At 42.7% G+C, this 25,192-nt stretch overlaps 2 protein-coding genes across 3 annotated transcripts; one reads left to right on the top strand and one right to left on the bottom strand.

The window, feature by feature from the left end:
* Positions 1–526: 526 nt before the first annotated feature.
* LOC105703702 (delta-1-pyrroline-5-carboxylate synthase) lies at positions 527–12,229 on the bottom strand. Its single transcript, XM_012432280.1, has 6 exons — positions 11,957–12,229; positions 8,310–8,637; positions 4,527–5,174; positions 3,339–4,156; positions 2,684–2,974; positions 527–1,437 (listed from the first exon to the last, which is right to left on the bottom strand). Exons 1-6 carry the CDS (start codon positions 12,071–12,073, stop codon positions 1,270–1,272), a joined length of 2,370 nt encoding a protein of 789 aa, XP_012287703.1. The 5' UTR covers positions 12,074–12,229; the 3' UTR covers positions 527–1,269.
* An 11,007-nt stretch (positions 12,230–23,236) lies between these two features.
* LOC105703627 lies at positions 23,237–24,563 on the top strand. 2 transcript variants are annotated; one of them, XM_012432132.1, is made up of 5 exons: positions 23,237–23,364; positions 23,567–23,624; positions 23,708–23,768; positions 23,858–23,918; positions 24,147–24,563. In XM_012432132.1, the coding sequence occupies exons 1-5, from the start codon at positions 23,238–23,240 to the stop codon at positions 24,233–24,235; spliced, it is 396 nt and encodes a 131-aa protein (XP_012287555.1). In that variant the 5' UTR covers position 23,237; the 3' UTR covers positions 24,236–24,563. The 2 variants fall into 2 exon arrangements, with proteins under 2 accessions (XP_012287555.1, XP_012287553.1); XM_012432130.1 differs by having other exon boundaries at positions 23,567–23,639.
* The last annotated feature ends 629 nt before the right edge of the window (positions 24,564–25,192 follow it).

Raw genomic sequence — 25,192 nt, 5'->3', positions numbered from 1 at the left:
ATTCACTGGAGAGGATTAAGGTGAAATGAAAATTCCCCTCAAGTCAGTCGATTCGAATGACACTTTTTTTTTCCTCTAAATGGCCGTCGTAATGTCTAAAAAGTAGTCGTAGAGGGGAACTCATTACGCTACTTTATGACTTTACCTGCACTACTAGAGAGATACGAAGGTCCTGGATAGGTTCTTTTCGGAAATCTTCAAGGCCTGACCCTGTCAGCTTGCCTTATCACGCCCGTCTTGGCGCGATAAGAGGCTTATCGATAAAAGAAAACCATCTGCCCGTAAAATGCAAATCGACGTGCAGCGATCTTGCGCGGTGATTGCGCAAAGCGGAAGCCTCGTGGACCCTGATCCGATGAAGATGGACCGTTCATTTTCTTTCTATCTCTTACAGCAAGAGCCTTAATATTCTTGAGATTCTTAAAATTCCTCAGACTCTCGGCATTCTTTCATCCTTAACGAAAGAAACTAACGATAAGCGCCGTTTATCTCTCCTATTTACGATCTTGTGAAAAGAGCAATTGCACTCAATGCATCTACATATAATTGCAATCCCGCCTGTAAAAATTAATATCAAATCCAGAGTAGCTTCTAAACAACGCGTACAGTCTTCTCCTTCATCTCTTGCGGTTATTAAAAATAAACTGGAAATGAAAAATCGGAAAAAAGGATTGTTAGCCGTCGCCGACGTCCGTGATGGATTAAGGGGGAGTCGGATCGAAACCACTCGGGGGCGACTTCTTTTTTTTTTCTACTCATCTTTTTTTAATAATTTGTCCGGGCTTTTGTTGCACCCCGTGTATGCATTTGTTGCAATTGCACTGGATGGTGCATCTTCGTTTAAGCGCGTTGTGAAGAATGGCCCTCTGTCCTGCCGGATAATTTAATGTGCTATATTTCGGGGACTTTTACGCACTTTTTTAGCCCGGCTTGTCCCGCCGACCGTTTTTACGCATCTTTTTGTTATAAACAATTCCCCGCACCGTGGGGGGATTAGCGTTCTACGGAATTCTCTGCCGCTTCTCTACGAAGCTTTTTTCCAGTTTATCGACCACGTTCCTTGAAGGTTCGAATTAATTTTCGTAGCGAGGTCGAGAGCGAGGCGAATCTCGGAAATCGAGACGAGATTCGGGAGAACCTCGACCTCGCTTCTGTCCATTTTTTTAGAAGATTGAAAAGCTTCTTCTTCGCCGCTGCAGCGCGCAAGGTCCTTGCGCTCTGCACCAGGGTGAAGCCTTGAAGAGGCCTCGTCGGGTCGTTGTCTGAATTTCATGCGGAGCTTTCGATGGGCAAGGTCTCGTGAACGAAGGAGCAGGGTCCTCCTTCTGCAAAGTCGGAAGCTGCGTGTCCATTTCCGGTCAGGACCCACTTTGTCGTCAGGAGGCCGTCGACTCCGACAGGACCTCGGGCGTGGATGCGAGCGGTGGAGATGCCGACCTGAGGAAGCAGATTTTCATGAAATGAAATGAAATGTTTGTAATGGTAATGGTGATGATGATTTTTAATTCACTACAGGGATGAACATGAAGAGCGCAGTAATGATTTTTAATTGGTCTCAGGGATAAATCCGAAGAGTGCAATGATGGCGATTTTTAATTGACTCGAAATAATAAATCTGAAGAGGGTAATGATAATTTTTAATCGATTTCAGGGATGAACTCGAAGAGGGTAATGATAATTTTTAATAGCTTCCAAATATGAACCCGAAGAGTGTGATGATAATTTTTAATGGCTTCCAGGGATGAACCCGAAGAGTGTAATGATAATTTTTAATCGCTTCGAGGGATGAACCCGAAGAGTGTAATGATAATTTTTAATCGATTTCAGGGATGAACTCGAAGAGGGTAATGATAATTTTTAATGGCTTCCAGGGATGAACCCAAAGAGTGTAATGATAATTTTTAATCGCTTCCAAATATGAACCCGAAGAGTGTAATGATAATTTTTAATCGCTTCCAAATATGAACCCGAAGAGTGTAATGATAATTTTTAATCGCTTCCAAATATGAACCCGAAGAGTGTAATGATAATTTTTAATCGGTTCCAAATATGAACCCGAGGAGTGTAATGATAATTTTTAATAATTTCCAGAAATGAACCCGAAGAGTGTAATGATAATTTTTAATAGCTTCCAAATATGAACTCGAAGAGTGTAATGATAATTTTTAATGGCGTCCAAATATGAACCCGAAGAGTGTAATGATAATTTTTAATCGCTTCCAAATATGAACCCGAAGAGTGTAATGATAATTTTTAACCGCTTCCAAATATGAACCCGAGGAGTGTAATGATAATTTTTAATCGCTTTCAAATATGAACCCGAGGAGTGTAATGATAATTTTTAATAATTTCCAAATATGAACCCGAAGAGTGTAATGATAATTTTTAATCGCTTCCAAATATGAACCCGAAGAGTGTAATGATAATTTTTAATCGCTTTCAAATATGAACCCGAAGAGTGTAATGATAATTTTTAATCGCTTCCAGGGATGAACCCGAAGACTGAAATAACGATGACGATGACGGATATGATCACGATTCATAATCGATTTCAGGGATGAACCCGAGGAGCGCAAGACGCCCCAAAGGTGGAGGGCGGGTTTCGAGGGTGAGATTTCCTTTCCTTCCTTTTCAAGGAGGAAAGGCAGGAGGGGATTTCAGAGACGAAGAGTGAGTTACTCACCTCGGCACCGAGTCCGAAGCGATATCCATCAGCGAATCGAGTGCTGGCGTTGTGGAAGACGCAAGCACTGTCGACCTCCCTCTGGAAATGTCCGGCCCTACGTTCGTCCTCGGTGACGATTACGTCGGTGTGTCCGCTTCCGTACTTGTGGATGTGACCGATGGCATCGTCGAGGTCGGGCACCAGCTCGATGGTGCACTCCAGGGAGCCGTACTCGGTCTTCATGCTCTTCGCCGCAGGTGGGCCGAAGGTGAGCTGCTGACGGAGTCTAGGTCCAGCATTGATCTTGACCTGGGAGGGACAAAAGGTGATATCAATGATTACCATTACCCCCTTCTGGTACGACTTAATCATGAAAATGTAGGTTTTCACGAAAATCGTCATTTTTCCGCAAGAGGTTGATGGCGATTAAGGATCTTAAGGCGAAATGAAACCTCCCTCAGATCAGTCGATACGAGTAAGAGACATTTTTTATGGGGTTTTAACTGTATGTCTCTTCGAAAAATGCAATTCCGTGAGTTTCAAGACCTTCATTAGGACTTCCATAGTCACGTTGTAAAGTTTAAAACGATTCGGTTGATCCAGTCCGGAGAAAAGTGTCGCGTCCCCTCAGATGCCACTTTCGCACCCCCTTAATGTAGCCGATGGAACTAACCCCTTCCTTCTGCAGCATGTTGCAGACATCGGTGAAGAAAGAGCCCTGCATATGGCTCTCGTGGATGAGCAGAGTCTCCATGGCATTGCAAGCAGCAGGATAATCGCACTTGGAGTCCCTGACGATCTTAAGAGCCTTGGTGAGGTCGGCATCCTTATCAACGAAGACATGGCAGATGCCCTCGGCATGTCCCAGGACAGGGATGTGTTTGGACTGCTCCTGGATGCTGCGGACCAGCTCGGAGCTGCCTCTGGGGATGATAAGGTCGATGTGCTTCTCCATGGAGAGGAGGTCGCCGATCTCCTCCCTGGTGGAGACCAAGGAGATGGCGTTGGACGCCCCGACGCTGGTCAGCGCCTCCTGGACCAGGTCCATCAGACACCTGTTGCTGTGGGCAGCTTCCTTTCCTCCCTTCAGAAGGAGTCCATTGGCGCTGGACATGGCCAAGGCGGCGACCTGGGGCAAGCTATCCGGCCTGGACTCGAAGATGACCAGCAGGACTCCAATCGGCACCGTGATCTGCCTGAGCTCCAGACTGTCTGCCAATTTGGTCCTTCGAAGGACCCTACCCACGTTCGTTAGGGAGCTGTCTGCGATCTGACGGAGTCCTGCACTCAGGGACTTCAGCTTCGACGGGGTCAACGATAACCTGGAGAGCAGCGCCTTCGCTAGTCCGGATTTCTGGGCCTCCTCGAGGTCCTTCCTGTTCGCCTCCAGGATGTCGGATTGCTTCGAATGCAAAAGGTCGGCCAGGGTGTTGATGCAGTTGGCTCGGTCCTCAGGACGCAGGGATTGCAGGACTCTGCCTCCCACGCGGGCTGTGGAAGATTATGGGTGAGGTCCTGATAAGCTTTTCCATCCTTAAGGCGATGGGAAAGTGCCGTCAAGGAGGTCTCGTTTACGACCCTTTTGAAACTTAAAGCGAATGTTGGAGGCCGTAAGGAAGTCCTGACCCCCATGAGATAAAAATTTTTTTATAATTTGTTCACAGACATTTTTGACATGTGTAAAAAAATGAAGTTTCATGACTGTCGGAACCTTCCTTATAGCCTCCATGTTCAGGATATTAAATTTCAAACGATTCGGTTCATCCAGTTCGATGAAAAGTGTTATTTCTCCTCAGATGGCACTTTGACGTCCCCTTAAGGGAACGAGATTTTTTTTCACCACGTGTATAAGGTAACCAACCGTTTTCAGCGACGACCTCGACCGGCGCCGAGGAGCTGGCGGTCTCCGTGAAGAAGGTGCCGATCTTCCGCCCCCCCAGGATGCTCTTGATGGCTTTATCCTGCATGCCGTTGCAGATGACCACCGAGACGCCCCTCTCCAAAGCCCAGAGAGCCGAATGCACCTTGGAGTCCATGCCACCGGTGCCGACCTTGGACTTCTCCCCGAACTTGATGGCGCCCCCCAGGTCCTGGCTGAAGGTGTGCAACAGTTTCGCTCCATCTTGCCAGGGTGGCAGGTTGTAGATCCCGTCTACGTCGCTCATCAGGATCAGCAGGTCGGCCTGCACCTCGGCAGCCAACATGGCGGCCAAGGAGTCGTTGTCCTTGATCGAAATCCCTCGTCGACCTCCACCTCCGGCCACTTCTTCGTCTGCCTGTGGAGGTGGCGACACCGCGTCGTTGGTGTTGATGATAGGGACGATGTTCAGGCTTATCAGCTCGCTCAAAGTGCTGAAGAGGTTCTTCCTGGTCTCCTCGTTGTAGAAGTCCGGCTTCGTCACCAACACCTGCGCCAGCTTGACGCCATATTGCGCGAACATGGCGTCGTAGAGCGACATCAGACCCGATTGGCCCACTGCTGCGGCTGCTCTGGGCTCCAACAGAGTCCCTAATGTAGGGATGCGAATCGTCAGCGACCGTTCCTCCACCCATGCATACTTATGAGGGACTCCTAGGATGTCTGTCGTCACCTGAGTCCGCCATTTTTTTCGAAATTTATACTAAAAATTGCGGAATTTAGCCGCGCGGTTTAACAAGCGACTTCCTTGGTGAAAATGGAGGCGGAAAGTCCTTTGCCATTTTTTTCTAAGACTCTTGGTTTGCCTGTAATCGGCGATCGAAAAGCGACCAATCAGAGACGGGGGCTGTGACGTGATCGACCGATCGGCGCACCTGATTGGCTGCTCTTCAATTCAAGATTACTTGCAAATTAGACCTCGCAGAAAGAAATGGTAAAGGACTTTTCGACTTCGTTTTCAAAGAGGATTGCAGAGGTGTAAACCTTGATCGCTAGTTTGTTGTTAGGTGTGTATTAACGTTTGTATGGGGACTCTGGTGACGAGAGGTAGCCTTGGAGCCCTTCTAACTTATTGTTATAGAATGTTTAACATAGATGATATGCGATGATAATTGTCCAAATGCATTCTCTTCGAGATTTCGAATAACTTTTCCCGCCTTTCTTCGTATGCCATCGAACTGGGAGTTTTTCATTCAAAGTGAAGTATAGTTCACAGTGACGATCTAAATAATGGGACGAGCCCCTGTTTCCGATTATGCACAATCTGTTATCAATTTCCATATCTCGAGGAACCTTCAGTCGAGGCCGAACAACAGCTTCGGAATTGCACAACGAGACGTCATCTCGTCTGGGATCTCAAGATTGCAAAATTATTAGAGTCTGAGAATGAAAAATGGAGGATAATATATAATGATAATTTAACGCGTGAATATATATATATTTTTTTTTCAATTTTTCATCCGAGACATTCCTTTGTGATTATGGTTTGATAAGGTCCCCTTTAAGAGGGCTGTCTCTTTTTAGGGGTGCGTGATAAGGGCAAGGATCTCGCGTTTCGCGGGGGGTCGCTGAAAGGGGACTTTTCTCGTGGCGATGATATTATTTTCAAGACAGCCGTGGAACATTTGCGCTATCGGGGGGAGGGAAGAGTGCGAAAAGAGATGAGATAACGAGCGGAAAGATCAAAGGGGACTTTTAGCTACTGCAGTTTCTTCAGCCTCTCGCCAAAGCAGACCTAAAGGCTCAAAGCATTATTATTAGTATTATTTTCGCGTTTAATCTCGATAATATAACCAGCCTAATGGAGATCTGGGGAGGCTGCGAAATTCTGCTCCTCAGGGTACGATCTTAAAAAATCTCGTCCTATCCGGGATTTTATTATTTTTATCCTCGTAGGCAGATAAAAATCGACGTACGTGAAAGTAGCATCAATGAAATTTCATTTTTCTTAAATTGTTTATACGCAATTTTAAAATTTATTTTTATACAATTGATAATTCTTGGCTGTCAGGACCTTCTACTCTTCAGGGTACGATCTTAAAAAAATCTCGTCCTATCCGGGATTTTATTATTTTTTTCCTCGCAGGCAGATAAATATCGACATAGCGTGAAAGCAGCACCTATGAAATTTCATTTTTATTAAATTGTTTATACGCAATTTTAAAATTTATTTTTATAAAATTGAAAATTCTTGGCTGTCAGGACCTTCTACTCTTCAGGGTACGATCTTAAAAAAATCTCGTCCTGTCTGGGATTTTATTATTTTTTTCCTCGCAGGCAGATAAATATCAACGTGGCGTGAAAGTAGCACCAATGAAATTTCATTTTTTTTAAATTGTTTATACGCAATTTTAAAATTTATTTTTATAAAATTGAAAATTCTCAGCTGTTGGGACCTTCCTTGGAGCTTCCACCTTCATGTGTTAAAGCTTTTTATTTATTTTCTGGATTCAGTTTGGAGAATAGTGTCAAACGGTTGACCCCTCGGGTGGCGCTTTCACATCCCCTTAAATCGTAAAAATCGGCCAGAAATGATTTCTCAGGACGAAGAGTCCTCTGAAGACTTTTCGTGGGGAGATTGGCGAAGTTCAGGGGAAGTTCCGGTTCCGCGGTGCGTCCGTAAAGTTCGCAGTTGGAGTAGTTAGACGGTTTAATTAGGGACTTAACAAGTGGCTTGTTTTAGTTTCGAGTCCGCCTATGAGCTCGTCTGAATCCGAACCACTGGAAAAGGGCATTAACGAGGACCAGGCGTCAAATATTTGCCTCACTCGATCGTTTAATCGCGTCCAGGGCAGACTTTGTTCTCCCGACACCTGTGGCGCGATTGGTTCCCTTCCGTGATAGCGCTTATCAACGAGTGACAATCGAAAACGCGGCGCGCTTCCTCCTGCTTCCGGTGGGAATTCTAACGTACACGGAAGTTCCCTGATCATGTTTGTTGAATAATGCAAAAGCAACATTTATAATTTTTTGAAAAATGCAGTCGTAATTTAAATTCATTTTTTAAATGCAGTTGTAATCGTTATCAGGTCAGGGCTACTTGATGCAATCAAAAGGACATATATTATCCTTGAAGAAGGGTGGGAAAAATTCGCATATCAAAGTTCTAGATAACGAGGATGCAAAAGCAACATTTATAATTTTTTGAAAAATTCAGTCGTAATTAATTTTTTTTTTTAATGCAGTAATCGTTATCAGGTCAGGACTATTTGATGCGATCAAAAGGACTCGTGTTATCCTTGAAGAAGGGTGGGAAAAATTCGCATATCAAAGTTCTAGATAACGAGGATGCAAAAGCAACATTTATAATTTTTTTAAAAATGCAGTCGTAATTTAAATTCATTTTTTAAATGCAGCTGTAATCGTTATCAGGTCAGGGCTACTTGATGCAATCAAAAGGACATATATTATCCTTGAAGAAGGGTGGGAAAAATTCGCATATCAAAGTTCTAGATAACGAGGATGCAAAAGCAACATTTATAATTTTTTGAAAAATGCAGTCGTAATTAATTTTTTTTTTTTAATGCAGTAATCGTTATCAGGTCAAGACTACTTGATACAATCAAAAGGACATATATTATCCTTGAAGAGGGGTGCGAAAAGTTCACATAACAAAGTTTTACATAACGAACATGCAAAAGCAACATTTATAATTTTTTGAAAAATGCAGTCGTAATTAATTTTTTTTTTTAAATGCAGCTGTTATCGTTATCGGATCAGGACTACCTGCGTGCTCTCTGGTGTGATCTGCAGGACTCAGGGTCTCCCTCATGGAAAGAGACATGAGGAGCTCCTGGGTGAGCTTTTGCTTGCCAAAAGCCACCGCTCCACTGGTCACCATGATGCATTCTCTACCCTCGTTTTGGCATTCGGCGACCTGCTCGACGATGGAGGCGAGTCTTCCCAGGGCGAGGCCGTGCTCATCTTCTCGCGTTATCACTGCGCTTCCCAACTTCACCACGAGTCTTCTTGCGTACTTTAATTGGTTCCTCTCGGTGAACGTCGACCTGCGTGGCCTGTTGGCGGTCTGCAGAGCTCGGCGGGAGTCTCTTGCCTTGAATTAATTATTCAGATAATTAATCGATCTGATAATGTTATCAAAATGAGACTAGAGGAAGAAAGACATTCGCGAGAAATACAGAACTGTGAATTTCTGCTATTTTAGGGTCTCTTGAAAATTTTCTATTTTTCAAATCTGCTTGAAAATGAAATTAGAAAAGAGAAGATTCTCCGCGATTTGCCTTGAATTAATTATTCAGAAAATTAATCGATCTGATAATGTTATCAAAACGAGACTCTTGAAAATTCTCTATTTTTCTGCTTGAAAGTGAAATTAAAAAAGAGAAGATTCTCCGCGGTTTCCCTTAATTAATTATTCAGAAAATTAATCTATCTGATAATGTTATCAAAATGAGACTAGAGCAAGAAAGACATTCGCGAAAAATGCAGAACTGTGAATTTCTGCTATTTTAGGGTCCCTTGAAAATTCTCTATTTTTCAAATCTGCTTGAAAGTGAAATTACAAAAGAGAAGATTCTCCGCGGTTTCCCTTAATTAATTATTCAGAAAATTAATCAGTCTGATAATGTTATCAAAACGAGGCTAGAGGAAAAAAGACATTCGCGAGAAATACAGAACTGTGAATTTCTGCTATTTTAGGGTCTCTTGAAGATTCTCTATTTTATTTTCCCCTTTTTTTAATTTGCTTTCAAGAGTATAATTAGGCACAGTGATATAAACGCGATTAGCCTTATTTTCCACATTTTCAAATTTTCATTCAAGCGTATAATTATGTCCAGTGACATAAACGTGATTAGCTGTTCCCCTTCCTCCTCCAGGCGACAGGAACCGAATTAACAATTTTCCCTGCCTCCGTTAATTATTTTTAATAGTAGTATAAGAGCATAATTAGGCACAGTGATATACGTGATTAGCCTTATTTTCCACATTTTCAAATTTTCATTCAAGCGTATAATTATGTCCAGTGACATAAACGTGATTAGCTGTTCCCCTTCCTCCTCCAGGCGACAGGAACCGAATTAACAATTTTACCTGCCTCCGTTAATTATTTTTCTCGTCCCCCAAGAAATTCCCCAGGTCCAAGCCGGCAAGTAAGGTGCCAAAAAATGCAAAAATGAATTTTCTAATCCACGAGGAAGATATTATTCGACATTTTCGGTGTCGCCGTTAATGCGGCCTCGTCGTTTAACGTCAACGAGAGTAACGTCGCGGTAAACGTGGAGCCCTTAAACCGGCAATAATTCATGTCCCTCGAGAGAAGGTGCGAAAACCTGGCCCAGACATCCAGATGATATAACGAGGCATAATTAAAAGGAATATAAATGAAGGGAAGAAAAATTACGAAGAGAAAAGGAAAACGGAACGTATAGACAACGTATCGTCAACATTGACGTCAAAGACGAGAGATACGCGAAGAGCCGAAAAAAGTCTCGATTAATTAAACGGATCGATCGAAGGCCAATCGGAGGTTCCATTCAGCGTTAATTAGCTCTAAGAGTGTGCTCGGTACACGAGCGATTAAATTATCGAGCCGCCATCGGCGAAATCGCACTATCTAACGCGAGGCTGATAACATTGATAAGGGACGTCACTTGTTTCTCCCGGGGATTTTCACGGATTCTCCGCGTGCTTTTCCAGTTTCCTCGTACACAATGTTGCATCGGGATACTCCTTACTTGTAATCCTTATCATTAACATTGATATTCATTTCAGAAGTGGAACGCTCTAAGTGTTAAGAGGCTGATAAGGAAAATTGGGATGCTCATTATTTCCGGTTTTGGGGTCGAAATTATTTCTCGCGGTTCATTATTCACGGTTAAAGTGAAATTAATGTTAAAGTAAAGGGAATTTCACGGGCACAATTTTTTATTCGAATTAATGTTAATTGTTGTTAACGTAAATTAATTTTTGCGCGTGTTAAGGGGCTGATAAGGAAAATTGGGATGCTCATTATTTCCGGTTTTGGGGTCGAAATTATTTCTTGCGGTTCATTATTCACGGTTAAAGTGAAATTAATGTTAAAGTAAAGGAAATTTCACGGGCGTAATTTTTCATTCGAATTAATGTAAATTAATTTTCGCGCGTGTTAAGAGGCTGATAAGGAAAATTGGGATGCTCATTATTTCCGGTTGTAAGGTCGAAATTATTTCTTGCGGTTCATTATTCACGGTTAAAGTGAAATTAATGTTAAAGTAAAGGGAATTTCACGCGCGTAATTTTTCATTCGAATTAATTGTTGTTAATGAAAATTAATTTCCAAGTTCGGGAGCTCTGCGGGGGTAAAAAGCGTCATTTATCTCTGCATGTATATGCAGATAGATATGCATGTTCCATATATAGGATCTGTGCATGGAATGATATCGTGTGAGTCGTTTGCGAGGATTTTACTCCACTGGCGTAAATTACGACGCACTGACAGTACTCCTTGTCGACGACGTCCCAACAGGGAGACTTCACGTGCAGTTGCTCGAGGACCTCGAAAAAGAAATAAGGGTTGTTCAATTTTCACTCTTCAGGGTGATTTAGGGGTGACTCTCGAGCCTGGAAAAAATTTCTCCTGGAAATCCTGACGGTTTTCCGGTAGATACCATTCACCAGCGGCGATTTTTCTCACTACTTCCTTTGTCAAATTTAATTTCATTTTTATGATTGAAATTTCAGTATCCTATATTTTCAGGAAAATGATCCGCCATCGAAAAGAGTTTTTCAGGATGTCGTGGAGATCCTAAGTTACCGCTCTGAGGCAAGGATTTCTCCCGTGTACTTTTCATCCTTTATGTATAAAATTTAATTTCGATTTTTAGATTCAAATTTGAGGGTCTTTTGAGTTCAGGAAAAGGATCCAACATGAAAAACAGCTCTTCAGTATGCGTGGAAACCCAAAGTTACCGCTCTTCAGCAACGATTTCTCTCACTAGCTTTCCATCCTCTACTTCAAATTAAATTTCAATATTTTCTTTGAAATTGAAAAATTTTCTGTGTTCATAAAAATGATCCACCATGAAAAACATCTCTTCATGGTGCCGTGAAAATCCAAAGTCAGGGCTCTTCAGCAACGATTTCTAACTCCCCATCCTCTGCTCGAAATTAAATTTCAATATTTTCTTTCAAATTGAAGAATCCTTTGTCTTGATAAAAATGATCCACCATGAAAAACATCTCTTCATGGTGCCGTGAAAATCCAAAGTCAGGGCTCTTCAGCAACGATTTCTAACTTCCCATCCTCTGCTCGAAATTAAATTTCAATATTTTCTTTGAAATTGAAGAATCCTCTCTCTTGATAAAAATGATCCACCATGAAAAACAGTTCTTCATGGTGCCGTGAAAATCCAAGTATCGACTCTAGGACATACCGGTTGTAGATGCTGAAGAGGTAGGACCGTAGAGGACGAGGCGAACCTCATCTGTCGGTAGAGACCCAACATGAGGTTCGGCCTAGCCTCTCCGAGGGCCAACCCGAGGTAGTACATGTTCCCGGAGTACTTTGACGAAGTACCCGAAGAAGTTGCCGAAGAAGTGGCACTCCGGGGGGAACTCCCGAAGACGAGCCTCCTTCCTGAGGAGTCAACTTCCGAAGCGAGCGAGTCGGTGGTCAACGACACACTGATCGCTCCTCCAGAAATGTCTCTTCGTTCTCCCTATGGTGGGCGCTCGTTATCTCTCGTTCCGATAAGAAGTATCTCGGGTGTGCCATCCGAAACGACACCGACGAGGCCACGCAAAGTCCTCGGGAGGGACGAACTCTGACCCCGGGCATAATTATACCAAGTGTTCCGCGATTGGCTGGTGATGCTGTTTGGACGGGATTATTTTCTTTTTTTAAATTGCAGGAAGTGCGAGCGACGAGTCGCCTCGTGCTGCACTCGTGTTGCAACGAGGAGGGGGATTCGTTGCTTCCGGGTTCCTGACAAGGGTTACCCACTCAACCTCCTCTCCGATTTAATTAATTTTTTAATATGTTATAAAGGGTTCAAAAATAAGCGACACGTATTTTTTTATAACTCTTTAAATTTATTTCTTGAGGGCGAAACGGATTTTCAAAGTTGCCAAATGTATACTCGCTGTGGTGGAGGCAACGAAAGGGTTACCCACTCATCCTCCTCTCCGATTGAATTAATTTTTTAATATGTTATAAAGGGTTCAAAAATAAGCGACACGTATTTTTTTTATAACGCTTTAAATTTATTTCTTGGCGGCGAAATAAATTTTCAAAGTTGCCAAATGTATACTCGCCGTGGAGGAGGCAACGAAAACCCTTTCGGGTAACCCTACCCACTTATGCTCCTATTCCATTTAATTAATTTTTTAGTATGTTATAAAGGATCCAAAAATAAACGACACGTATTTTTTTATAACTCTTTAAATTTATTTCTTGGGGGCGAAACAAATTTTCAAAGTTGTCCAAGTCTTCAGCATCAGGCAAGGAAGAGTTAAAGTGAGATCTCTCGTTTCCAGGATCCTAGGATGAATCGGTACCACATCCCAGATCCCGAGGGACGTTATAATTCCTGACTCCGACCTTCGTTTTTGGATCCGGGAACCTACGAGTGGGATTTTTGGGGTCCGGACGAAAGGGGAAAATCAAAAAGGAGGACTCAATTCCAAGGAAGAAGGCGCTTCTGGTCCCAGGTCCCGGGCCACGTTTCGGGAGACATCCTGAGGGAGGCTTTGATTTCTTGCTCCAGCGAGCTCGGGACAAGAAATAAAAACCCAAGAAAGGATAGTGCTCGGAGTCCTAGGGACACGGCGGTGCCCGGCATTCGTATTCCCGAGGGAATATTCCAGGAATGTCGGCTATAAGGGAGATTTCTCCTCCGCGATGACGACCCTCGGGGTAAGGAATTAGGCGAAGGTTACTAATGCCTGAATATGAGGCCATGAAATGGGATTCTTATACATAACGTCTATGGCTGATTCCACATAAAGTGAACCAAGAATCGAGAGCCAGCATGGAGAAAAATAATGGCTCTTAAGTAAACCAAGAATCGAGATCCAGCATGGAGAAAAATAATCGCTCTTATTTTTCTTTGGGGAGGTCAGCGACATCTCTCCTTATACTATTTCTTAGGATAGACTTTATGCCGTAACGCAATTAGAGCGACGTTGCTTTCCGACTGTCTAATCCCATTCCGCAATGTTAAATTCCCGAAATGTTGCCAGGAATTTCGGGAGCGGTCGCAACCGAGTTTCGGGATAACTCGATCGCTTTCATCTCTCGACGCGACCTCGACTGGAATATTTAAACAACCTGAATAAAATAAATGCACTTTCCGGGGATTATCGTCACTGAAGGGAAGTACCGCGCAACATTTTCTATATTTAAATTCAATCGAACATTGATGGTTTTATTAATTATTTCGGATATAACTTTGCACTTTAAAGGGGCGGAGGAGAGGTAATGCAGCTGCGGTAAATGCATTCATTATAACAATTATTTCTTAACAATGTATTCGGTACATTTAGTCATAAGATCAGTCAAGAGATATCTTATAAAACGAGATCAAATCTGATTTCCAATCCCCTCAAAAATGAAATAAACGATCCAAGGATCCTATTATTCTCTTCAGTAATCCTGAAAAAAATCCATCAATTATGATAATTACTGCACGTCGGAGTATCGAGTCAAAGAAAGTCTAACAAAACGAGATCGAGCCCGATTTCCAATCATCCAGAAAGCAATTAAAGGATCAAAGGATCTCCGATTAAATGGAGACTCATTAAAAGTGCAAGGAAGAGATCGGCGTTTCCGGAAGCAGTCGAGGAGCGATCGGAAGTGGAGGTCCTGCCGAGGTCGGCTCGTAAATTCGCATTTTCGCGAGCCATTTCTCCCGAGTGGAGGGACCGCCACTCAATGGCCCCTTTTGCATCGCGTCTTCCTCTCCTCTCCAGAGGAATTCCAGGACTCGCTTATTCGGGAAACGTCGGCCGGAAAATGTCAGCGCCGGACGTGGAAAAAGGGCAGGAAAAAAGAAATGGAAACGACGAAAATTCCCTGCTTTTGCTTCTGGAGCCGCGAGGAAAATAAAGCAGTATTTTCGGGGTCTCGGATTTCCTGCTGAGAGTAAAACAAATTTTTTTTTATTCGAGAAATACAAAAAAAATATGAAACGCCGAAAATTTCGATCTCACGGGTGCAATGGAAAATAAAGCAGTATTTTCGGAGTCTCGGATTTCCTGCGGAGGGTAAAACAATTTTTTTTGTTAATCTAAAAAATTCAAATAAAAATATGAAACGCTGAAAATTTCAATCTCACGGGTGCAATGGAAAATAAAGCAGTATTTTCGGGGTCTCGGATTTCCTGCGGAGGGTGAAACATTTTTTTTGTTAATCTAAGAAATTCAAATAAAAATATGAAATCCCGACAATTTCGATCTCACGGGTGCAATGGAAAATAAAGCAGTATTTTCGGAGACTCGGATTCCCTGTCGAGGGTGAAACATTTTTTTCTATGAATTTAAGGAATATAAAAAAAATATGAAACGCCTGAAATTTCGATCTCACGGGTGCAATGTATAATAAAGCAGGGTTTTTCATTGTCCTGATTTGATTAGGGAGGGCAGAATATTTTCTATTCAATTCTGATCGATGAAAAGGGAAATTGTAAAGTTGGGAATTCGTCATTTCCACTTATCAAGGACCATGAGAAAATTTCAAATGACTCGCCCGCTTCGGAGCTGATAACCGGGGAGATATAATTGTGGAGAATTATATCCGGGAGATAAGTTTGAGTGGTGCAAGATTTTGGAATTTTCTCAGGGATTTTCAGGAAAGTGGTTTCCAACATGTCGACGTCGAGTCAGCGAGTTTACTTATCGTTTCGATTCTGACGAATAGTCTCTTGTTAGCGAGGGAACTTTCGAGTTTCGATAAAACTTCGAGACAGGCGTCGGGAACCCTCAAAAAGTTTGCGGCGTTTTTCCTTTCTGACGGATAAGAAATAATTAATCGAGGCGCGATCGGAATCGAGTCGCGGAATTCCTCCTTAGATAAAATCCATTAATACCTGCATTTTTTATATTTTGATATGTAATCATTTCTTTTTCTTTTTTTTTAATACACATTTTCCGGCACNTGTATGTTTATATATTTTTTAATGTAATCATTTCTTTTTCTTTTTTTTTTAAAGATGAAATGTCGTCGTTGCGGAATCTCCCGCTAGATGGAGTCCGGAATAAAGGTGTCACCGCGTAGCTCGATATCACCGTCAGTCGATATCACGACGACACTCCACCCCCGGAACACGTGGACTTTTCCTGACAGATTTGACCGATACTCGGGCCGAGGGCTTCTTGAGTGTATCGGCCGTGCTTCAAAGAAAAGAGGGAAAAAACCTAGGAGATGAAAATTCAAAGGGAAAGCCCGATATCCCGGGAGTTTCGCGCCGGGAAATTTATGCGCGAATAAATCCCGCCGGCCAAGAAATTGCTAATTTCGAGGAAATTAGGAAAATATTGAATCGGACTATTGGGAATATTTTTTAAACACGGTAGAAAAGTTCAGGAAAATTCAGGAAAATCCGCGAAGCGGGAGACGGGGAGAAGAATAAAATTTCCGAATTCCAAGAAATTGGTAGTATCGATAAAATGAAGAAAATATTGAATCGGACTATTGATAATATTTTTTAAACACGGTAGAAAATTTCCGGAAAATTCAGGAAAATCCGTGAAGAGGGAGACGGGGAGAAGAATAAAATTTCCGAATTCCAAGAAATTGGTAGTATCGATAAAATGAGGAAAATATTGAATCGGACTATTGGTAATATTTTTTAAACACGGTAGAAAAGTTCAGGAAAATTCAGGAAAACCCGCGAAGAGAGACACAGAGAGAAGAATAAAATTTCGGAATCAAGTCGTCGAAATTGGGAGTTTTGGGTCGATTATCCAAAAATATGATTATCGAGATGTACTCCGACTCGATTCGATTACGTGGCTAATTACGTAAGACTGATTACGTGGACGTACGAAGTCTGCGGGAATAATTGCAAGAGGAGTGATAAGACATGCTCATGAATAGATTCAATTATACTATTCTGAACTACTGAAGATAGAGTAGAAAAAATTCTCTTAAAAATGTTGGATATTTTTATTTTTCTTATTAATCCTATTTTCCTATTTTCGTCTCTCCCTTGATTTTCCAAATTTCAGTGCTTTCCACCTTTAAGGATTCTCCTTCGATTTTTGGAAACCCACTGCTTTGCATATTTAAAGATTCCCGGCCAATTCGTTTTTGGTCCTTCGGGATGAAGGAAAGAGGGAAAAAGAAAAAAATGCCGAACAGGGCAAGCCGAGGAGCCTGAAAGTGTCGTCGATTTTGAATAAATCACCATTTCATTCTTAAGCCTGTCGACTTATAAGAATAAAGAGGGTGCGAGGAGTGAATTTCTTCCCAGCTTCGTGGGAATTTTTGAAATTCATGACCCTCGGCAAAGTGCAGTTTCGAACCTGTTGACTCGATCCTTAAATCCTTGTACAAATAATCTCGATTCGGAAATCCTTTGTCGATCGTCCGCAAGACGGAAGTGATAAGAAAGATTACCTTATCGACCGCCACCCCCTGAATTTCAAATATCCCGACTTATCATACAAACTAAAATTCTAAAGCTGTCCAAGGATGTGAAATTCCACCGAATTGATTTTAAAAATTTTCTATTTTTAATAAATCTTCCATTGAAATTTTTGGGGACGAAGGAGGAAGGAGACATTTTTATGGAAAATTTTGGAAAATTAATTTCTTCTCCGAAAACGGAAAAGGGGGATGAAGGAAGCCCAGGAGGATTGGATTTAAGTGGACCCTCGATTTTGAATAAATCACCATTTCATTTTTTGTCCTCCATCTTGGAATATCGAAGGAGATAAAAATCTCGCCTTCGATTAGTCCAAATTTTCCTGCATTAACGTTAAAATGCATTTCTCCGATTTTCCCTGAATTTCATAATCTCCCCTAAGATGCTCCATTTTCATTCTTCACTTTCCCTTTCTTCCCAAATCGTGATAAAGTGTCTCGTTATCAAGATATATCTTTTTTTATCCGGATTTAATTTCGACACTTCTATTTGAGGAAATGTGATAAAGGCTCTCGTTATCGCATGTAACATTCACCTCCTTTAATTATCCCTGGAAACGACGACCTTGCCCGATTATTCATACGGAATCACCCCTTATCACTCGCCCTCCAATTAATAACGCCGTCTGCATATTCAGGCCGGCCATTGTCTCAAAATATGAAATACCAAATACCGTGGAAAAAGCATGAAAAAAGTCTTATCAAAAGGGTCCGCTTAGGATTCAGTTTTTGTTTCTTCAGTTTCATCCCCTCCCCGGACAATGTACTCTCGACAAAGCATGCTTCGTTAATTTTTTCCATCAATTACCGCTTTGACGGGGGAACATTCCCGGAGGGGTTGAAATAAGAGAGGGTCGTTCATTTTGAATAAATCTCCCCCTTATTTCACGGTTTGGCAGCTTAAAAGCGATAAGCTGTAAATTCTCCCCTCTTCCTGCAAATCGAAATTCCAGCTTTTATAGATTTACCCTTTTTTGCCACCCCAAAAAAAGCTCGAGGAATGGCATTCAATTCTCAGAGAAAAATCTTGGTTCCTTAAGAAACGGAAACTAAAATAATAAACATTAACAGATAAGAAAGGACGATAACCATTGGAAATTAAGGGATGAAATTTTGGGGGTATTTCTTCGAAGGATACGATACTAAATCGAAAGCGACGAAAGTTAATAAAAGAGGAGGGATGAAAATGAAGAAATTCGGAGTTTATCTCTTATCATTTAGGAGGGGAAAATTATTTCTCCGTCCTTAGGATCAGTTGAAATAAAGATAGGGTTATCGGTGTATTGAAGGACTTTAAAGCACCCCCGAGGACATGTACCCAGAAAATGGAAAATTCAGTCGAAAGGGCGGGAAAAATCGACGGAATAACGATATATGCAAAGGGAAATGTAGTTCTGATTTTTCCTGAGAGGAAGTTCATGGAAATAAGGAGGGCCAGGGGGTGGACGTCGTCCTTTTTCGGTTCTTTCGAGGACCCATTGAAATTCCAGCATTTTATGAGCCCGAGATTGAACCCTTAAAAGGCAATGGCTCCCTCCTATTCGACCAGAAGAAGAAATGGGAAGGAAAAGGGGAGGAACGGGAAAGCATAATTTCTATTTCCTCGTAAACTCGACCTGGAGCTGGAAACAATGCTTCCCATTCTTCCATTGTCGGGCGATCGTAATTATTCGAGTAACTTATTAACACTCGATCGGCTCCGATACTCCGGAAATTGCCACCCTTTATGAACGCCATTTCATCCCCCGGGAAAGGGAAACTCGAGGAAACTCGTATAAATGAATACGCAAACTCCTGGCACCATTTTTACACGAGACTCCCATTACGCGCTGTTTTATGAAAATATAGGAAAATTAAAAACAATTGAAACAAAGAGGGGTGAATAATCTATTTCGAGGGTGGGCATGGGTAGCACCGAATTTTATACAATTTTATACAATTTTACACAATCCTATACAACCTTATGAATTTTATACAGTCCTGGAAAAGTGCCTTGGTTCTTCCTTAGGGCCTCCATAATCACGTGCCGAAGTTTCAAATGATTCTGTGCAGTTTGGAAAAAAGCTGAGCAAATATATTTAGGTTTTATACATATATAGAATGACCCTGTCATATCACCTTAACGCAGAAAATGAGTTGAATTCCCTCTTTATTTTTTTTTTTTCAGGGACACCACTATCTGGAGGCGCTTCAGGGATGCGTCCTGGTCAACGGTCGGCGCGCGTCTCCTCCCTTTTCGGCGGCGCGTTTGAACGTGACCGGACAGCGGCGTAGGGTGGCTGCGCGCGCCGCTCGCGTCGATGCGCGCGCCGCCGGCGGTGGCGGCGTAGGCGGCGAGGGGGTAGCGGCCGCGGCCGGGCCTCAGTGCTCAGTCGGACGGCGCAGCGACATGACGGCGCACCCTCTGCCCCCGGTCACACGATAGCAGGTACTCCGGCAGTCCGAGTCCACCACCCCCGACCCGCCCCCCGAGACGTGCAAAATTGGTGCAACTGACACCCTTGGTGTCACCTCACGCTAAATATTAAACCTCCCCCCGAAATAATGAAAGTAAATTAAAAAGATGAAAGATCATGAACATAAAAACACAAGAGTGGGTATAAAATGAAAAATGAGGGGAAGTTATAAGAGGAGGTTAAGGGTGTACCTGGAAGGTCTTAATATAAGGGTGGTTTAAGGAGATGCGAAAGTGCCGTCAAAGTACTCTCTTTTATGAAACTTTCCTCCAAACTGGGTGTACCGAATCGCTTCAAACATCACAATATGAATGTCAAGACTATAAGGGAGGTTTCCGCCGTCGTTGAGATTTTAAATAAAAAAAATTTGTTAATAGATATTTTTAAAATTTAGGGTGAAAATTGAAAATTCATGGGTGTCGGGACCTTCCTTATAGCCTCCATATTCACGATATTAAATTTCAAACGATTCGGTAAACCCAGTTCGGAGGAAAGTGACACGACCCCTCAAATGTCACTTTCACATCCCCTTAAGGTCGAAAGGGGTGACTCGGGAGTGAGTGACGCACGTGGGTGAGTTTCCCCTCCCTCTCTTGGGGGGAAGGGCGGCAAGTCACGAAACCCCCCCAAGGCGGTATCCGGGTAATCCGGGGGTGGAAGCGAACAGGTGGAACCGCTGCAAACAAGGGGTGATTGTAGTTCGCGGTTTTGAGGGTGTCGAGGAAGTTTAAAGACTTTTGGGGGGTGTCCTCCCTTGGGGTGAAATCCACCCCGGAGACCCGAGTGTCCAAGTTTCTTCATATTCCGGGTCACTGGAGGGTGTTACTGCCCCCACGTGGCATCTCTCTCACATGGGGGGCTTTTGGGGGGTTGAAACCTCCCCAAGGGCTCAGGGGGTCGCATAACTTTTCCCGGGAGGCCCGACCCCCGCGACCCTCTTTTCTTCAGACTTTATCTCGAACTTTTATCTAATGTCTTATACAGAAACGATAATAATTGTAATAAGCGAGTTTCCCGGGGGTAATAATGTTTTTAATCGAAATTTTTCGCAATTTTGGAAATTTTTCCGGAAATTACTTATTTTGTGAGAGGAATTTAAGTTTATGCTCACAGTTTACGGTTTTGAGGTTATCTGGTCCTGATTGTACCTAGCGAGGAAACGAAAAGTGGAAACGTCCGGGTTTTCTTTTTCATTTTGTGGGAAACGTGGGGAGGGACGGTTCCCGGGGGATTTCCTGACTTCTGGTTGAGTTTCTTGGTGAAATCCCCGAGGATTTCGGAGTCTGGCTTAATTGTGGAGGTACTTTGAGGTTATGCAACAAGTTGGTCGGCGTGGCTCTCGTGTTCCTGGGAGTCCACTGGGGGTATTAGAGACTGACCCTTCTCGTGATTGTGTTGTGTGTTAAGCTATGGAATAACTGAAAATTGAAATCGTTGTAATTAAAATTGAACTCTATGAGTCTTGTGAGGAGGGAGTTAATACAGTTGTTAATAGTGCGTAACAAGATGTTAAGCACTTAAGGTGATGTTCAAGTGGGGTCTTTAAGGGTCTCGTTTGGGGAACTTTTTTCAAAATGGGTTAACTGTGTCCTTTGAAGCCTTAATTGTTACTCAAAAATTAAGAAAATATTTATAGAGGCACTATTCAAAGAAATATTTCTTTGGTTAAGTGAATTTTTCTTTCTCGGGGTGGTTGCCTTGAAATTTTGAAATTCCAGGAATTTTGGCATTCCAGGAATTTTGATATTCCAGGAATTTTGAAATTCCATGAATTATGATATTCCAGGAATTTTGACATTCCGTATTCTCGGAGGTCCTCGGAGACCACCTCGAGGTTAACCTCCTTTTGCGGCGTTCCACCTTGTGCTGCGGCTTTAGTGTCCCAGGGAATTCTCCGAAATTCTCGGAAATTCTCGGAAATTCTCCGAAATTTCCCGAAATTTCAGATTCATCGCCTATTTTCCCGTGTAGTAACTTTCCGCGATGTATACTTTAGATTTCCAGAACGTTGCTACTTCTTTCTCTCATTTTTCTTTTTTAAGGATAATTCCCCTTTTATATTCCGACCCCACAAAGGGGAAAGGGCCGAAAAAGTTAGATAGACTTGGGGGACCCACCCCCCGGAGGGTTGTAAACCGTGTACACACCGAATACGTAAATGCAAACCACACACCCCATGGCTTCTTTCGACCCCGTTAATCGAGTTTCCGGGTTAGCGCTTATCATCGAAGGTATTCTTCCGGGGGGGGGGGGTGAAAAGTTTTCCCACCCCATGGGGTGTAGGGGTGACATTTAATGGAGCTCCCTTCCTCGTCGAAACTTAATTCGAGAGCCTTGCGGGGGGTCCCAGTAAACCATGAAAGTTTGTAATTGTAAATGCCACCCCTTGAGGGGGGTCGGGGGTAATTGCCCCTCTATTGTGAATTTGCATATATGTCATGCGGATAGAGAGTATGAAAATGGAAGAAGTGCTCGGGAATATGTTTTCGGCTGTCGAATCGAAAAGGGCGGGAAGGGTGGAAAAAGAGGGAGAGGGGGATATCGAAATTGAGGGGGGATGCCACGTGTATGAAAGAGGAAAAAGGGAGGACGCGATTGAATTCTCTGAAAGGCTGTTTTTTTTTTTTTTTCTCTCTCCGTACCTGTCAAAATATGAAAATTCTCCGAAGGGGAGAAAAAACGCCATCAGATGATTCGCGGGATATTAGACACGTAGAAAGTGGGGCGCGTTGGTTATCACGAGATATTTCAATCTTTCAAATGTCACCCGAGAAGCTCCCCCTGTCACGGTTGTCGAAATGGGAAAATTTCCGGAAGGGGTGGAAAAACGCCATCAGCTGATCCGCGCGATACTTCGAAATAAGCGCTCAAATTAAATAAATAAATTTCGCATAGAAAGAAGAGAAGAATGAAAAGTCTCTTTCACATCTGTCAGAGGTGTGGAAATTGTCGGAAGGGGTGAGAAAAAGCCATCAGCAGATCATTGGCCATTAGAACCGGAAACGGTCCACAGAGGAGAAGCACACGCCGCGTTCGCGAAAAAGCGAAAAGGAGGAAAAAGATTAAAAAAAAATAAAAAAGGTGAGAGAGAAAAACTGTTAAAAAACATCCCGGAAGGTTTCCTCCGCAGCTGCCAAAGCGGGGAAATTGTCGGAAGGGGTGGAAAAGCCCCATCAGCGGATCCGCGGGGCGCTAACCGACTTGGGCTGGCGTCTCAATGAGTGCGACGAAGGTGGAGCTATAGGGGCGGCCGGGGGAAAGACAGAGACACGAATAGCAACTCGCGTCTCATGTCGCCAGCGGGAGGCGGTGGGTGGGAATGGACGGAAACGGGGCGCCCGCCCCAGGGTTCATTTTCGCGGTGCTGGGGGAAGAAGCGGGGGGAATTGATTATTGATTATCGCGAATCGCTTTATAAATAAACGATCGTCCAGGATGTGTACACTCGGCCCCTGCGGACGCGGATAAGCGCGCGTGGCCTCGCTTGGTACATAGCCACGTACATAGTGAGTACATATTGGGTACATGCAAGGTTCACAGAAGGTTCATACGATGTCCCCGCGAGTTTCATACGAGGTGGGGATAAAACGAGAGTCGACAGCTCGCCTCGTCGACATGCCGTTTCTCGTTGGGACCAGCCACCGGAAACGCGTCCTGGGAAGGTCCTTCCGGTATCCGGAATGTCCTGTCCCATTCGATTCTCCCGTAGGAGGCGAAAATCGGGAACGCTCGATGAATCGAGGTATTTTCTTTTTGGATTTATATTTATTTTTGTGCATTTATATTTATTTTTGTGCATTTATATTTATTTTGTGCATTTATATTTATTTTGTGCATTTATATTTATTTTGTGCATTTATATTTATTATATCTTTTCCGTTTATTTATTATTCCTACTATTATCGTTGCATTTTATTATGATTTTTTTTCCTTCCTTACGTCAGGACGAGATCAGCTGATTAGATGGAAAGGGGAAGAAAATTCGGAGGACTCCGAATCGAGGTATTTCTTCCACAGGTATATTTATTTATTATAATTTTATTATCCCTATCATTGTAATTTATTCCTTTTCTTTCATATGTCAGAACGAAGTGTAACAGATCCACGAAGGAAAGAAAGAAAATCGGAAAAGTGCATGCGGTCAAGGTATTTCCTCCTTAAATTATTTATATATTTTCTGTATCCACTATTTATTATTTATTGCACTTTATTACTGTTATTTTCCTTACGTTCAGATGCTAGGAGCCGATCTGCGGAAAACGGGGGTGGAAAATCTAAGGAGTTCATCGAACCACGGTATTTTCTCCCATCGATATTATTATTTACCTCTCCATATTCATTACTTATTACTTATACTTTTTATTTCATCTCTTCCTTACGTCGGGAAAGATCGAACCCCCGAAAGGGGGAGAAAAATCGAGAGAACCTCCTCGATACTTCCTCTCCCCGTTTTTATTTACCACTCCATATTCATTATTTATCATTTATTGAAGTCAACTTTTTTTTTTTTATTCCTTCTTATAGGAGAGAGTACTGGACCCGAAAGAGGAGGAAAATCAAGGATTCTCTCTCAGCCTCGATATCTCCTATCACAATTTATATTTATTGTATAACATATATTATTCATCACTTCCCATACTTTATTCATATCTCCCGTACATCGAATTACAGGGGGTGTTCCAACAAGGGGTGGAAAATCGAAGCAACCCTCTCATACCTTGAATTTTTATTTACCCTTAAAAATTAATTATTCACGATTTCGAATATTTTATTCCTTATCAACCATCCCTTATTTTCATCCCCCCGTTTTTATCCCTCATTTCCCATGCATACATTATATTAAAATCCAAGCAACCCTCTCATACCTTGAATTTTTATTTACCCTTAAAAATTAATTATTCACGATTTCGAATATTTCATTCCTTATCAACCATCCCTTATTTTCATCCCCCCGTTTTTATCCCTCATTTCCCATGCATACATTATATTAAAATCCAAGCAACCCTCTCATACCTTGAATTTTTATTTACCCTTAAAAATTAATTATTCACGATTTCGAATATTTCATTCCTTATCAACCATCCCTTATTTTCATCCCCCCGTTTTTATCCCTCATTTCCCATGTTTACATCACGGTGAGAAGACATCATCCCCTCGGAGATGACGCGATGAAAGGACGTCGGGGGGAAAATTGCCCCCGCGATCGGGACGAGTCTAACATCCCCCAGGACTGCACTCGACGTTCGATTAAAAAGCTCCTGGGGTTATTCAACCCCCTAGTTAATCGAGATTAACCCTGGTCATTTTGTACACTTACACTTAGCCCCCGTATTAATCGTCGCATTTCGTGTTATTCTATTTCCTCCCTTTATGTAGGGGCACCAAATCGAGGTAGGGCCGGGGGGGTTGAAAGGTCGTCGGGGGCAAAATTGCCCCCGCGATCCAAAGCAAGTCGAACATCCCCTGGGGCTGCACTCGACGTTCGATTAAAAGGCACCGAGGGAACTCTCAATCGCTATTTCAACCCCTTTCAACCCCTTTGAATGAGACGTTGGATTAAGGGCGCCCCC

Source organism: Orussus abietinus, unplaced genomic scaffold, assembly GCF_000612105.2.
Source record: "Orussus abietinus isolate OABI.00-Male unplaced genomic scaffold, Oabi_2.0 scaffold43, whole genome shotgun sequence".
Classification (NCBI taxonomy): domain Eukaryota; kingdom Metazoa; phylum Arthropoda; class Insecta; order Hymenoptera; family Orussidae; genus Orussus; species Orussus abietinus.
The sequence above is the reverse complement of the archived record's forward strand: the minus strand, read 5'-3'. Positions and strand labels throughout refer to the sequence as shown.

Bases quoted from the DNA above. Each gene is read 5' to 3' on its own strand.
- LOC105703702 (XM_012432280.1), bottom strand. From the start codon at position 12,073: ATGTACTACCTCGGGTTGGCCCTCGGAGAGGCTAGGCCGAACCTCATG. The intron at 4,157-4,526 runs GTTGGTTACCTT...AATCTTCCACAG, and splicing joins CGAGGTCGTCGCTGAAAACG to CCCGCGTGGGAGGCAGAGTC. The intron at 2,975-3,338 runs GTTAGTTCCATC...TGTCCCTCCCAG, and splicing joins ACATGCTGCAGAAGGAAGGG to GTCAAGATCAATGCTGGACC.
- LOC105703627 (XM_012432130.1), top strand. From the start codon at position 23,238: ATGCCGTTTCTCGTTGGGACCAGCCACCGGAAACGCGTCCTGGGAAGG. The intron at 23,769-23,857 runs GTATTTCCTCCT...CCTTACGTTCAG, and splicing joins GAAAAGTGCATGCGGTCAAG to ATGCTAGGAGCCGATCTGCG. The intron at 23,919-24,146 runs GTATTTTCTCCC...TCCTTCTTATAG, and splicing joins AAGGAGTTCATCGAACCACG to GAGAGAGTACTGGACCCGAA.